Source organism: Octodon degus, unplaced genomic scaffold (assembly GCF_000260255.1).
Source record: "Octodon degus isolate 3935 unplaced genomic scaffold, OctDeg1.0 scaffold00246, whole genome shotgun sequence".
Taxonomy (NCBI): domain Eukaryota; kingdom Metazoa; phylum Chordata; class Mammalia; order Rodentia; family Octodontidae; genus Octodon; species Octodon degus.
Window position 1 is genome coordinate 1007849 of NW_004524822.1, and position 15047 is coordinate 1022895.

At 45.1% G+C, this 15047-nt stretch overlaps 1 protein-coding gene across 1 annotated transcript in view; it reads left to right on the plus strand.

Moving 5' to 3' along the window:
* Mthfd1l (methylenetetrahydrofolate dehydrogenase (NADP+ dependent) 1 like) overlaps positions 1–15047 on the plus strand; it is a 222858-nt gene that overhangs the window by 145915 nt on the left and 61896 nt on the right. The window contains exon 25 of the mRNA XM_004645991.2: positions 12217–12324. Within this exon, the coding sequence (XP_004646048.1) occupies positions 12217–12324 (108 nt within the window). The remainder of the gene's footprint in view (positions 1–12216; positions 12325–15047) is intronic.

The window sequence follows — 15047 nt, forward strand, 5'->3', positions numbered from 1 at the left end:
CAGGGCTCCCCTCTGCCAGCACTCCCCTCCCTGTTTCCGATGACACTGAGTTTGAGCAGCAGACCTGTGTGTTAGGAGACCAGCACCCTAGCCTGGGCAGAGTAGCTGGTGCTTCTGCTCCCTGAAAGTCCTCACAGCTGCTGTGACAGCACTTACGAGTCACCTTGTGTTGAAACCTGAATTCAGGGGTACAGTCAGTCGTGGAGCTCACCCCACCTTCACCCCATCCCTAGCTTCTCACATTACTCAATGCTGATAAAATGTTATGGGTTTAGTTTCCCTGAAGCTCTCCTTGTTGCCCCTCCATCCCTACCCTCATCTCCACCCCCACTCCACCCCTACCCCATCCCCATCCCCCGTCCCCCACACAACTTCTGTGCTGAATAACTAGGAGATTGCTGCCCAGGAAAAAATGTTACAGTCTCCTTCCTACTCTTACTGTTCTGTGCAGGCTGGGTTTCTGTGTAGGCTTTATGTTCCCAGCAGCCATCTTTACTTTATGTACAGCCATCCCATAGGGATTGGTTCTAGGACCACCACGCCGCTACTAAAACCCTCAGGGGAAGGAAGTCCCCTGTATAAAACAGAATAGCGTAGTGTCTGCACAGGCCCTCTACATGTGCCTTAAATCTCCTCTAGGTCACTTATAATACTTAATACAACGTATATGCCTTGGTAATATGCGTTATATTCCATCGTTTCTGGTATAATGACAAAGAGAGTTTGTACATCTTCACAGTGGTCATAGCACTTTCAGATATTTTCAGTCCTTGGTTAATTGAATGTGCAAACGTGGAACCCACAGAACGTGGGGGCCACCCGTTATCTACTATGGTGGCATTGCATTTCCTACTCCATCTCCACCCTGGTCTGACATCCCAGGAGGAAGACAGCTCCGATTTAAGGGGATATGAACTGCGGCTGGGGCACAGGGCCTGTCTGCTGCTGTGTGCAAGGGAGAAGGTGTCCCTGAGTCCCCTGGGAGGAGGCAGGCAAGGAGAAGAGGGAGCCTGCCCTGCGGGATCCGAGGCACAGCCAGCAAGCTCAGCTGATGAGCCTGCATCGCAAGCGAGATGAGGACCTGAGACTCCCAGTTAACTGGAGGCTGTGACCTCCAGAACTATAGAGCATCCCTAATTCTAGTTCAAGAGCAGACAGCTTTCAAGTGGAACCGGAGGCAGCTGTTATCTTAGTTCAGAACAGTGTGTAATCTGAAAACGTGGAGCATGATGCATTGGCCCGACTGCCCAGAAGAAATTTAGTATTGGAAACGGAACATATTTACACTTCAAATACAGTGGGTCATGCTCTTGCAGTCTTGTATGTGCCCCTTTACAGTAATCATGGTCCCCTTTAAGAAACTGTCCAAAACCCCCAGAGATCAGCTTCTTTTTGACTTTTCCTTTTCTGATTTTACTGTTGACAGTTATATCTTTCCTGTTCACTTAATCTGGTGTCCCCATATCTGCAAGCACAGAGGTAGATATCTTATAGCTGAAAGAAAAGCAATGCATATTCAGGCTTTGCCAGCTAAGAATACCTTACCCCACATTCCTTCGGGTGTGTCTCACCGAATCTGTCTGGGGGATAGGTTCAATTCTGAACTCTACATGGGAGAGCCACGGACTTGCCCCGGAGCAAATAGACAATCGATGGGAACAGTACTGTTGTAGGCAGCTGAATTAAATAGAAATATTATAGACAGACAGGGTGGGCCCTCAAGGGGACAGTATGGAAGACAAGGTGACTTTGCAACTTTGGAAGAGACGGACACTCCTGCTTTGGGCCACACCTCAAGAAAAAAGTAAACCAGTGCAGCCACGTACTTCTCTAGGGATGGGCATCAGGGATTGATATTCTAAACAGATATCGATCACCTTGAAAGAGCTGAAAATTAAGAGTCACTAACCCAACCCCCAACAGGAAGGGACCCTGTCCCATATTCATGCCCACTTGCTATTTGACTCTGCTTCCCCACTTGGTACTGAATTTAATCAATTTTACCTGAGCAATGGTTTTTGTAATCTCTTTGGTTGATCATAGTTTTGTCCCACCTCATGCCTACCTGAGGGAGTTCTCATGTTCTCCACCTTAGACCTGCCTCACCACGTGGTTTTACTATAAAAGTCCCAAGAAGAGACAGCTTCTGAGGGGCAAGCCGCTTGGGCTTCGCTCCTGTCTCTCAGAGAGCTTTCTTTCCCCAATAAATATATTCTACTCTTAACCTTGGTTTGTTCCTAAAATTCATTCTTCAGCTTTAGAGAACATGAACTCATCCCAGGTACTCTTCAGGTCAGGAATTTCTTTCCCCTATATCAGTTCTAGATCATAGTTAAGCCAGGGAGATGGCTCAGTGGAATAAGCGCTTCCCTGGCAAGCGCAAGGACCTGAGTTCAATCCCCAGTTCCGGAAAAAAAAAAAAAAAAAAAATCCCTAAATCATAGTTAAAAGGTGAAAGCTTAGAGTCTCAGAATTAAGTTCAAATCTTGACAAGGTTTCTACTCTGGCTAAGTTCAGGCAAGGTACTGAACTCTGTGTGATCCCCAGCTTGCTTGTCCCCAAGTGAAATCCTACACCATGGTTATCTGGTCACCAGTGACAGTTCCGTGCTCTTTCTCTTCTTTTACAGAGAGAGGAGCCTCCTGAATGTACCTCCAAAGGTTCTTTTGCGCTGACACAAGGCAACTTGAGCAAACTCTAGTGATGGTTTCTTTATTTTAAGTTGTGTTAAAATCAGGCATCAGAAGCCAGGGCTCCTAAGGCACCCTAAGAAAAAGGCGCCGTCGAGTTAAGCCAAGACATATGGCACATTTCCTTCTCCATGAGGATGGGGAGCCGCTTGTGATATCAAAAGAAATCAATCCTGTTTGCAAGTAGGAGGGTGGAAAATGGACTGAAAATTCAGAGTCTTGGTGTTGTTTGTTCATTCAGGGTGAAGGTTGAAAATCATCCCCACATCCTTCCTCTCATCTTGCAAACATTTTGAGGTGTAACCTTGACAGCGAGACAGGGCAGGGTTTGTTTGGTTAAGAGATCTTTCCTGTGCTTGCTCAGAGCATTTCTCTTGATCGCAGCAGGGTCTGGACGACAGCAGCGGAGCCCACCGTGAGGATGACTGCACAGCCAGCCCTGCTGCTGCCTCGTCCAGGGCTCTGCCCCTGCCCCTGGGTTTTGAGGTGTTTCTCCCCTGCTGGTCTTTTTTAAGGTCGGGTTTGTTTTGATCTGTTGGTTATTGAGAAATGACTTCATAGTTCTCTAAAGATTCAAACTTGAACATCTGCCAGTTGTTGGGATTTTGTTTCTTTTTAAATTAGGCTTAAGGTATTTACAGCCAGAGCCCCAAAGTTTAAGTAAATAAAAATGCATCTATACACACATATACATGTTTGTATCTGTGTATATACTGTGGGAGTTTTTTATTGTGGTAAAAATGTATATAACATTTCCAACTTTAACTTTTTTTTTTTTTTTGGTGGCCTGCTCATCCTGCCCTAGGGGCAAGGCTGGCACAGCATGTAGTGCCAGGGGTCAAGTCGCAGTCCCTGAGCTTGCCTAAGCTTACCTAAGTTGCCTAAGCAGGTGCTTTAGCCCGCTGAGCTATCTCACCATCCCCCACGTTAACATTTTTTAAGTGTACAGTTCTGTGGCATTAAGTACATTCACAATGTCTATTCAGGGTTGAATTTAGTAGACCACAAAATGTTTCATCTTTGTTTTTTTATATTTCTCAATAATTTTTTAACCCCCCCAAGGGCGCAGGCCCTAGTTTGGTCCTCGCCGCTCCCACCAGCTCAACCTTGGTGGGCCTGGGCCTGAAGCCACTTCCTCAGTTCTCCCTGTTACATGCACTGGGCTGTTGGGTGAACTTTAGATGAAGTGGCCCCTTGCACTGTCAGTTAAGCATCTCATTTGTAAATGTGTCTCTCTTCCCTGTACCCTTTTATACTCTGCTTAAAGAGCTTTCGTCATTCAATCCAAAGAGCATCAGAGATCCTTCATAGCTTCTCTTTCCTGGCCTTCTTTCCTGGGCCCAACCCAAATTCCTGTGTCACCTCCCAAGAGCATACTTCCACCAGCACACCCTGGCTGCAAGTAAAACTAGAATCCAAGCTGATGCCCGGTTCGGTATGCTCCATCAAGTCTCCTCTTGCCTGCGGAGCAGAGTTTCTCCCACCCCAGGTGCACAGGGATCTGAGCATCTGCTCCTCCCATGTAGCCCTGTGTCCTTACGCTAGGAAGAAATTGTGGTTGCTGGACTTGTGCAGGTCACAGGGATGGGTGCAGTTTTACTCCTACCATAATAAATGGGATGTCACTATGATGGAAGTTTCTAGAAATGCATTATTTTCTCAGCGTAAAGTTAGACAGCTGAGACCCTGTAGTGTCACTGTAAGTAGACTATCCGTTTTCTCAACCTGAAAGCAAGCACTTGAATATGATTTAAATACAGTCACAAGTATAAACATGAAAGGTACCACATATAATAGACCTCTTCAGGAGAGAAAACAGAAACCTTTGGGGCTGGTGAGATGGCTCAGTGGTCTAAAGCACCTACTTAGAACAAGCTCAGCAAAGCACAAGGGACTGCGGTTCAATCCCCCAGCACCACATGCCAGCCAGCCCCGCCCCCTGGTGGGCTGAGCTGGCCACACATACACACACATAAATAAAATTTAAAAAAAAAATTCTCACATCTTACACTTAAAAGCACCTACTTAGAACAAGCCCCCTGGTGGGCTGAGCTGGCCACACACACAAATAAATAAATAAATAAATAAATAAAACCTTTGGATTCAGGAGAAAACAGTCACCCTAATCTCCAAGAAACTGAGATTGGTCCTTTTTCTTTTTTTTTTTTTTTTTAATCTTTTGTTTATTTATGTATTTGGTACAGGGTCTCCCTATGCATTTCAGACTCACAGTGATCCTCTTGCCTCAGTCTCCCCAGCGCTGGGATTACAGGTGTGCACCACCATGCCTGATTTTTGTGGCTGGCACAGTGTACCTGAGGTGCCGGGACTGGCATCACATGCACTGCCGGGGATTGAACCTGGGTCTTTGTGCTTGCCAGGCAGGCACTTAGATGGCCGAACTATCTCTCTGGCCCCTGGGGGTTGGTTCTGACTGATAATATCTTATCACAGACATTTCCCCCACCCCCATCGCATCTAAGTGGTCTCCTCTGCTCTTGAGTAACACTTAGCCAGCCCCCAGCAGGAGCTTTTCCCTTGGAAGCAAGTGCCCCATAGCTCAATGGACAGAAGCTCTACAGCCAGGGAAAAAGGCTGCTTGCTAACACAGGGCTCTTGGCATGCCAGAACAACTGTGCCTGGATTCCTCCTGTAACATGAGGAATTTCCCAAGTCCAGTTTATAAGAGAGGAGGAAACAGATCAGCCATAAAGATACCAGAGCGCTTGCACATCACAGTTTTCAGGCCACTGTGAGCCTTTTCCCTTCATTTTGGGTGAGCTCTTTGGAACCACCTACTTTTATACAGCCCTTTCTTTTGTTTGAGAGGAATCAAGGATCACCTGTGTGAGCTCACCAGTGTTGTGGCTCAGAGGCAAATTCACATTTTCCAGCAAGGAGTCTGTGTGCATTTCCTAGACCCAAATTGCCTGCTCCATGCCATGGTTTAGGAGAATGAGACCCCTCCCGGGTGTCCCCAGAATTAGCCTGCTGCTGGGCTCTGAGCCTGGGGACCAGGCACTGTATGCAGGCTCCTGGGAGTCAGCACGTACGCCTTCGGTAGCTCGGATGTGCTGGTCTCCAGCCAAGGGTGTTGCTGTGTCCGAGATACAGGGGTCTGTTGTTCTCAGCATGTGGCACAGCTGGCGCAGCTCCACTGGGGACGCCAGGTGCTGTGCCTGCAACGTAACCCCGTGCACCTGTGGGCTACGGTCAGCGTGCATTAGCATCCACTCTTTCCAGTTGTGCTTTTATTTGAATCACAGCAAAGGCTCTTTGCCAAATTGTACTTGTACGTCATTTAAAATTTATGCTTCATTTCAAATACATGGAGCAACCGAAATAATTGTTGTATGCCTAGAGATTTCTGTTCAACTTATGAGCTTATAATTGACCCCTGTCTTTGCATATTTTATGGGCATTAAAATACATGGTGCCAATATCACAACCGAGGAACACTTAAGCTGTGTGAATTCAACTTGGCGGCCTTGAGGAAACAAAAGAACAGTGTGTTTTTCATTCCGCGTGGCCCCGGAGCCTGCCCTTGATTTCATTCGGGGCGAGCTAAAGAAGCAGCAGTGTGGGCTGAGGAAGAGGTGGTTGGTGTGGACGGCAGAGGACTGTAGCATTTCTGTAGCTCTTTTATCCGATTGTTAGTGCTGCCATCTTCAGCGTCTCACCCAAGTGAGCTGTGACATCAGGACATTATAAAGACTTCACGCATCTTTGTATTATTTTTAGCGGCTTCATTTTAAATCTTCGGTTCTGTTTCACTTTATTTGGTCCATTCTTTGGGCACCAAAAACTACTTTAACCTTTTTAAGTAACTTTCTCTAGACTTTAGGGATCCACTGTGCTCCATGAAGAAACTAAGTCTTTTGGATAATTTGATTTGATGACTTGAGTGGGTATGTCCAGAGCCTTCTTAAGGACAGTATCCCATCTAACTTCGATTAACGCAGCGTTCACAAGCCTGGACCATGACATCTGCATGAGTAAAATAAAACATAAAGCTCACCACCTCCTCCAGCTTCCATTTGTGGCCACGGTACTAATGTCAGTAGCACGGCTCCTGCATGCAAATGACTGTACGACACGGGGACAGCTGGTCGTAATTCTTTTCTTTCTTTTCTTTTTTCTTTTTTTCATTGTTATTTTCTGTGGCTGCAACGCCCACAACCATAGGTAGCTGGGTAAGGACACTAAAATGAAGTAAAGTAGGAATCCAGCTTAGTGACTGACTTAGTGAGGGCTTGCTAGAGCTGAGGATTGGGGCATCAGGGTGCTTCAGAATGCTGTACACCAATACAAGGACCCTGGGTTTTAAAAAACTGCATTTCCTTGGTTGTACCTGTCCCATTTCAGATGCTTTAATGACTCCACGAGATACTTGGCTACTGGGCTGGAAAACACCTATGAACGTTTCCATTCTGGCCCAGTGTTCCACTAAACAGCGGCATTCTAGAGCATTTCAGTTTCCGAGATAATATTTCAGTTTCTCAAACATTTGGGAGGGAAGGAATGTGGAATGTGTTCAGAATTATATTCTTGCTGAATCTGAAGTTTAACATAGCATTTGTTCAAACTGATTGCAAGGATTTGCGAAATCGCTAATTATAATATTATGTAATTGTACTTTCTAGAAACGGAATATTCACTATTATCCCACCAAGTTTTGTGTTTACTACCATTTGCACCTGCCCGTCTCTTCCTGTGGGACTGTCGTGACTGCAAGGCGCTGCTCAAGTTCCTTTTGATGTCTTGCCAGCCTGTGCTGCTCTCCAGCCCTGCCCTGTAATCTGTGCTTCCCCCGCTTGAACAAGAACGTGTATCCCAAACCTCAACCGCACACCCTGTTCTGTCGCTCTGTTTACCGCATCTCATGGCTCCCGCTCCATCCAGAGGTCTTTGCACACAAGGTCCCCCAAGCTGTGTGTGCGACACTGTGGGTTGTGCGAGTACATGCCAGAGATGGCTGTTTGTGCATTCAGCACATGCATGTGGGAGGCCTGCTATGCGTGAACCACTCTTACAGTCACTGGGCAGTGCAAGTCATGAGTAAACAGCTTAACCAGTGTTTACAGAGCAGGGGGAAGGCCAGTGATGGGGACTGTGCAAACGCTCAGAATGTATGTTGCTCTTCTCTGTGTTTTAGAAAACCTATCTGTTGTCACAGAGCAGCTTCAGTGAATCTAAAGTTCAGATTCAGATCACTGGACTGAGCCTCGCTTTTTTCTGTTTGTTTAGAGATTATACTTGTCCCCAAGTCAAGCAGAGAAACAACAGGACGTTCCTTCCCTGTGGGTACAAAGTAAATGCAGCCCACACAGGGAAGCACCTTATCAGACCACATTCTGGGTTTTACACTGACTCTCAAAGATAAGACAGCTGAAATGTTTTAATTTATTTGCTTGAACGTGTAAGTGAAAGAGAAACATTGTGGTAGGAATGCCTAGAGAACCCTGCCCTGGGCTTCCTCAGGGTTCTGTTCAGAATTGCCCACTTTCTAATAAGTGTATCAGGCAGGAGCTTGCTTGTTGACAGAAGGTACATATTCCTTATGCCCAAAAGACTTGAAGTCTGGGTCTCTATTAGAGTTTGTCTAGTTGTTCCCCCAAAACCTCATGCAGTCATGGGGCAGTTTCTAGAATTTGAGATTAATTCATGATCCAGTGCTGGGATTATGGGTGTGAGTACAACACCTGCCCTGGGATAGATAATCTGCATACAAGTATAAGGAGCTGAGAGAGGCTAGCTAGCTGCCAGCAGCCGCTGCTCCTCCCGTTGCTCTTTGCTGTTTTTTGCCACCACGAACAGCTGCTCTCTGCCATGCGCCACTCTGCCTTGGAGCCAGTTGAGCATAGACTGAAACCTCCAGTGAGAGTGAGCTAAATAAACCTTTCCTTCCTTCTTTTTGGGTGTTGGGTATTTTGTCCCAGCAACCAGAGAAAAGTAACCAGACACTCTCCAAGAACTAATTGGATATCTGTGTGGAGAGCAGCATTGTTCACAATAGCCAAAGGCAGAAACAACCCAAATGTCTATAATGACAGGGAGATAAGGAAGACATGACACATGCACACAGCAGAATATTGTTGAGCCCTACGGAGTGAGGTTCGGGACAGCCTGCAAGGTGATGACTCTCAGGTGGTGTGTTAAGTGAAATAAAACGGGCGTGAAAGACACACAGGGGCCAGCAAGATAGCTCGACGAACTAAGCACCTGCTTAGGCAGACACAGGGACCAGAGACTGGGGTTTGAGTGCAAGCCCCACTTGCTGTGCTGGCCCCGCCTCTGAGTGTGCTGAGCCGGCCACTGAGTCTGAGTGTGGTGTTGCATGCTTGTAATCCCAGCACTGGGGAGGCTGAAAACAGCAGGATCACAACGAGTCCAAGCTTGTAGTGAGACCTTATACCAAATAAAGAAGTAAATAAATGAAAGGTACACAGGACTCCCTAATATGGGGATCCCGAGAGTACTCAGATCCACAGAGACAGACAGTGATTACGGTGATTACCGGGGGCTGGGGACAGGTGCTATTTAGTGGGTGGGTACAGTTTCAGTTTCACTAGGTGAAAAGAATCCTGGGGATTAGTGGCATGCCATTGGTGGTATTGTGTTGTACTTGGCAGTCCTGAAACTGTTAAATGGTAAATTACAGAGGGCTGATCAAAAGATATGGTGAGTGTTTACTTTAAAAGTTACTATAACATGGAAGCACACATATAAGATCAGAAAGGCCCTGCTAGCAAGCCACCTTGAGACCTGCCCCAGCTGCCCTACCTTGGGATGACGTGCCCCACCTGTCCCACCCCAGTACCACATGCCTTGCTGGCCCCAGAACCCTAGGCATGCTGTGCTGGCTCTGGAAACATGCATGGTGGCATACACTGTAATCCCAGCAGTAGGAAGTCTAGGAAAATCACTACAAGTCTGAACTGTGTAGTGAGACCCTGTAGCTAAATAAATAAATAAATTTTTAAAAAGAAAAAAAAAAGTTACTATAATAAAGGACACCTCACCGTTACTCCCCTTTAAAATTATCAGACGTAACTTGTCCCATCATCCTTTCCACTTTCTGAGGCAGCTCTGGAAGCCCTCTTCCCTGGATGTCGTTAGTTGCACTGTTGTGGATGCCTCGATGCACTAAATCAATTCAAAATGACTTTTGTGGTGGTTCTGACTTGGGGGAAAAGGAGAAGTTGCACAGTGCCAGACCTAGGGAATGAGGGGGGCGAGGACACCCCGTCGTGTTTTGCAAGCCTGCCTTCTGCTGGATGGCACTTGGCAGCAGCACACGCCCTGGTTTTGATTACAGATTGTAAGAAGGCAAAAGGACTTAGGAGCCACCTCATTAAGGAACAAGCGTATCCAAAGCAAGAGAGAGAGTAGTTTGAGGTGGATTAATGGTATTGTGTTTTTTTCTATATTAAAAAATTTCATTTAAGCTTTCACCATATATTTCGGTCACATTTTATATGTTACATGTAGTTTACTGTGATTAATTTTTGAACAGTTGTTTTTTTTTTCTGTATTTAAGGCAGGGTCTACAGGGTCTCACTATGTAGATCCAACTAGTGATGATTCTCCTGTTTTCAGCCTCCCAAGCGCTGGGATTACAGGCATGCGCCACCATGCCCAGTCTCAATTGCATCTCGCCCCATGGGCAGGGCCTGCATGGCACACAGGGGATTGCACCCCATCTGCTGCACTCTGCCTAAGCAGGCATTTTACTCTGCTGAGCAATCTGGCCAGCCCTGAACAATTAAATTTCTAAATAAAAATATATTTCTTAAAGCATTTTCATGTTTAGAGTAGGATATAATCACATGCCTATAATCCCAGCACTTGGGAGGCTGGGGCAGTAGGATCACCTCAAGTTCAAAGCCAGCCTGGACTATATAACGGAGTGCAAGTCCAGTGTGAACTACACAATGAGATCCTGTCAGGACAAAAAAAAAAAAAAAAAGATAGATAGATGAATTTTTTTTTCAACGTTTAACTCGTACAGCTATTATGGAAATAAGTATTGAGATTCCTCAAAAAACTAAATGTGGAAATTCCATTTGACCCAAATATTCCTCTTCTAGGTATCTTCCCAAAAGATGTAAAGACCAGGCTACAGTGCTACGTAGCCGCGCTTGTAGCAGTGTGACTCATCCTAGCTAAGTCTTAGATGTAGCCTGTGTGACCATCAGGAGATGAAGAAAACGTATTTACGTACAATGGGGTGGCACTCGGTCATAAAGAAGGATAAACTCAAGGCATTTGTAGGAAAGTGGGTGCACTTCGAAACCACAGTGTTAAGTGAAATAAATCAGACACACAAACTTAAATATCACATGGTTATATATCGAGAAATCCAAAATATAAATAAAGAGAAAAATGAATGATAAAGAATGGAACACAGGGAGATGGATCTTTTGCACACAGGAATGGCATCAAGAGATGGGGAAGGGGTGCAAAAAAAGTTGGGATGTGTCACAGCCGTGTCGCAGTTCCGAACAAGGCATGCGGTCATACTGTACTGCCAACATGCACTAATAAAAATTGAAAGAGAAAGGTGATTGTGAAAAAAACTTTACACATTTAAAACGAAGAACAAAGAAGTGAGATTCTCATTCCTAATAATCCCTTTGTTAGTGATCTGTTAGCCTTTTGTTCCCATGTGAAATTTTTTTTGAAGTTTTTTTTCTAATTTTACAATATCTATTATACTTTTTTTTTTTTTTTTTTTTTGTGGAACTGGGGATTGAACTTAGGCCTTGCACTTGCCAGGCAAGTGCCAATTCTACTGAGCTATCTCCCCAGCCCCCTGTTCCAACATGAATTTTTCATTACAGTAAAGAGTCCTTTCTCTTCATTAACTAGGTCAGGATCGGTGATACCCATTTTCTCAAGTACTTCCAGAGAAAGCCCAGTCCTCCAGCCAGCCCAGTGTAACAGTCTTGCTGACAGCTGGAGCAGCACCATGTGGCCTATACCTTTGCACATGGCTTCACTGTGTGCAGAGAGGTGGTGTTCTGTAGTCACACCCCGGCCTAGGGAAGAGGACACGCAATCGACTCATAGACGGCTTAGCAGGATACGGGCAGGCCCTGGGTTCTCCCTCTGCCCTCCCACCCCACAGCCACCCCTGAGCCTTGCTGCAGAGCCCCTGGGGACTGGAATGGCCACACGGTGGGGGAGGAGGTCACCCTTGAGCCTAGCTCTTCCCCTGCTTAGGAAACACATGGTCCTTAGAGATGATTCCTCCCACCTTGCCTACATGGGTTTTGTTTTGGTTTGGTTTGGGGGGTTTTTTTTGTGTGTGGTACTGGGGATTGAACTCAGGACCCTGTGCTTGCCAAGCAAGCGCTTATTCTACTGAGCTATTTCCCCGGCCCCCTACTTTTGTTATTTAAGCTGTAGTTGCTGGGGACTCAGGAGGGAATTTAAAGCCAATATCTAAACTCCCACTAAATATTGCCCTAGTTCTTTAACCAAATTCCACTTGACAGGTTTGTTATCTTTTGTGTTTCTCCAGCTTCCAATTGTGGAAAAGATAAGAACCATCGCCCAGGCTGTCTATGGAGCCAAGGATATTGAACTCTCTCCTGAGGCACAAACCAAAATAGATCGCTATACTCAACAGGTAAAAGTAGTCCTTTTAAGAAAACAGTTTGTTGCAGTGCTCAAAATACTGACCCTGTAAGGACTGGTGGTGCACTTGCCAGGGAAGCACTTATTCTACTGAGCCATCTCCCTGGCCCCTGATTTGTGTTTATTTTTCTGTGGTGCTGAGGATTGAGCTCAGGGCCTTTACACTGAGCTACATCTTAGCCCTTCTTTTATTTTGAGACAGGGTCTTATTACATGGCTAAATTGCCCAGGCTGGACTCACCCTTCCCATAGTCCTGCCTCAGCCTACCAGTTAGGAGGATTACAGGCATGCACTTCCATGGACATCTCAGATGCAGATGATTTGCAGTGCTTTCTTCACTGTGGGCCTTTTGCTGCCTTAAAAGCGTTAGTGCACAGGTTCGGCAAATAGGTTTGTGGCGTATAAAGTGTGATGTTTGCTGTCTCTTTTATGCAAGTGGTTCATTGGCTCCCTGGAGGTCGAGGCTCCATCATCTTCCACTTCCAGGCGTGATAAAGCCAGGTGGAGAAGCCACCATGAAGGTGACAGTGACCCAGCAGCATGAGCCACCCTGATCAGCAGCCCCCAGTGGCCCGCAGAGCTGGGCATCAGGAGATGGAGTCGGAGCACTTCTAGAGCTTCCTTAATCCTATTTGTAAATCTTACTTGATATTTGGGTAAATACTATCTATCAGTGCTGACTCAGGAATTTTCCGAGGTTTGGCCAGATTGTTGGCAGCTTATTTTTCTTGGCAGTTTCCATGTATGTCCATGGCTTATCTTCTAACAGTCCTGTTCCTAAATATTGCTGTGCACACTGGCATTGTTCTGAGGTTCTCGTGTGTGATGATCTTAGTAAAATAAGGTGATTAGCTCGAAGTTTGGGGTGTTCTCCCATTTCATGAGTTTTTAATAATGCTATATAGGACTACCATGAATTCCAATAGTACATCTTTGTGGGTTTTGTTTTTTAGTCTTCAAATACTCTTTATGAGATGGCATGGTTTTGGTATGTGGCACTTACAATATTTCTGCTGGCAAACTTTTAAGAGACAAATCTTTATCAGTTCATAGAAATTATTTCAATATTTGACCAGTTTCCAAAATTATAGGCACCGTTTCTGAAGATCATTTGTGATTTTTCTGAGGAAAGTTCTTGTCAGTACATAAGAGTAGGGCTTTCAAAAACAACTTCAGAATGCAGTTGATGTTACTCGAAAATGTTCCAAATGGCTCTGGGTTGAATCTGAAGGACTCCCACATGGGTTACCTCTGAAGACTGCCTTCTCTTTATGTCTGTCCACCAGGGGAATCTTTCCTAAAACTTATGTGTGCGGAGTATGTGATGGCAATTAATTAGCAGAGTCTCCAAAGGAACACTGTGTGCCATTTAATCACAAGCAGGCTTCGGAGACACTATTCTTTTTGTGAGGCGCTGCATGTGACTTCCTGCCCTTTCACCTTAAGAACTCTTGGGTCAAGCGTAGACTTTGGTCCTTAAAAATAAGAGGCTTAATAAGTGACCTCATCTTAGTCACTATAATGTAACCGCAGATCAAATAGCCATGATTCATAAGCCAGCACAAAGGGCCTTTGCTTCCTGAGGGATGCTGCGAATGAGTGGCCGTCCTGACTAAGCGTCTCATTACAGGGCCTTTCTCCAGATTACCTTTCTAGTCCCGGATATTAATAGCCCTGGAAAGTGGTTTCTACAGCTGCTGCCCCTGCTGCGCCTAAGAATAGCCCTGCTTTCCCCCACACAGAGCATAAAGCCGCCTCCTCTTACATGAGACAACCGCCAAAATAAACAGTAGACCCCACAACCTGCTCAGTGACAGCCCGCGCGTATGAGTTCTTACCCCAAGTCTCTTGCTCACTGAACCAGAGGAAACTGCGCCTCCTAGCGGAGGTGCGGGCGCTGCAGAGATTCTGGGAAATGTAGGGAAGCAGATGCAGGAGACCAGCTCTTTGTCTTTCATCGCATTTCCGTTCCCCACTTTTTTTTTTTTAATGACATATCACAAGTTTTTATAGTACATTTTTAAGGGAATGATGACAGGAAAACAAATTTGTCCATACACAATACAGACACCATATTTTTTTGAATTTTTCAATCCATTAATTGCTTGAATCCATGAATAAGAAACCAATTTTTTGAGATTTATTCATGTGACTAGATGTGTCTTTAAAACTGTCTCTTACCTTGTTCATCCTGGGGAAGGGGAGGAAGGGAAAAGCAATTTAAAGAAAAATAATGGAAAAAGACATTTTATAAATGGGGAGAGGAAGAAGGATCAGAAATTCCCCATGATGAATGTGATCATTACGCATTGCAAACGGGTGCTAATAGCTTTTTTAAGAAATGAAATTCCTCTTTTGATTAGTCTGTGTATGTATATAACTGGGTTTTTTCCATTCTCTTACAGATGGATATATGGTTTATTAATTTTATTTACTTATTATTTTTAGTCTTGACCATGTACCCTGTGACGTTGGAAGATTAATCTGTCCATTTTAGTAGCATATTTCTAAGTTGCTGAGAATTTTCTGTGTATACAATCAAGTTTTTTGACAATATAGACATTCTTCTTCCCCCCCCCCAGGCTATGTGCTTTTTATTCTCTTGAGTTTGTCCACTTTCACTGGCAAGGTTGTATATGGTGAGATTTTTGGACTTATGTGTAAACATAAGAAATATATAATTCTTTATGCCTATTTTTAAAATATATTCTAAT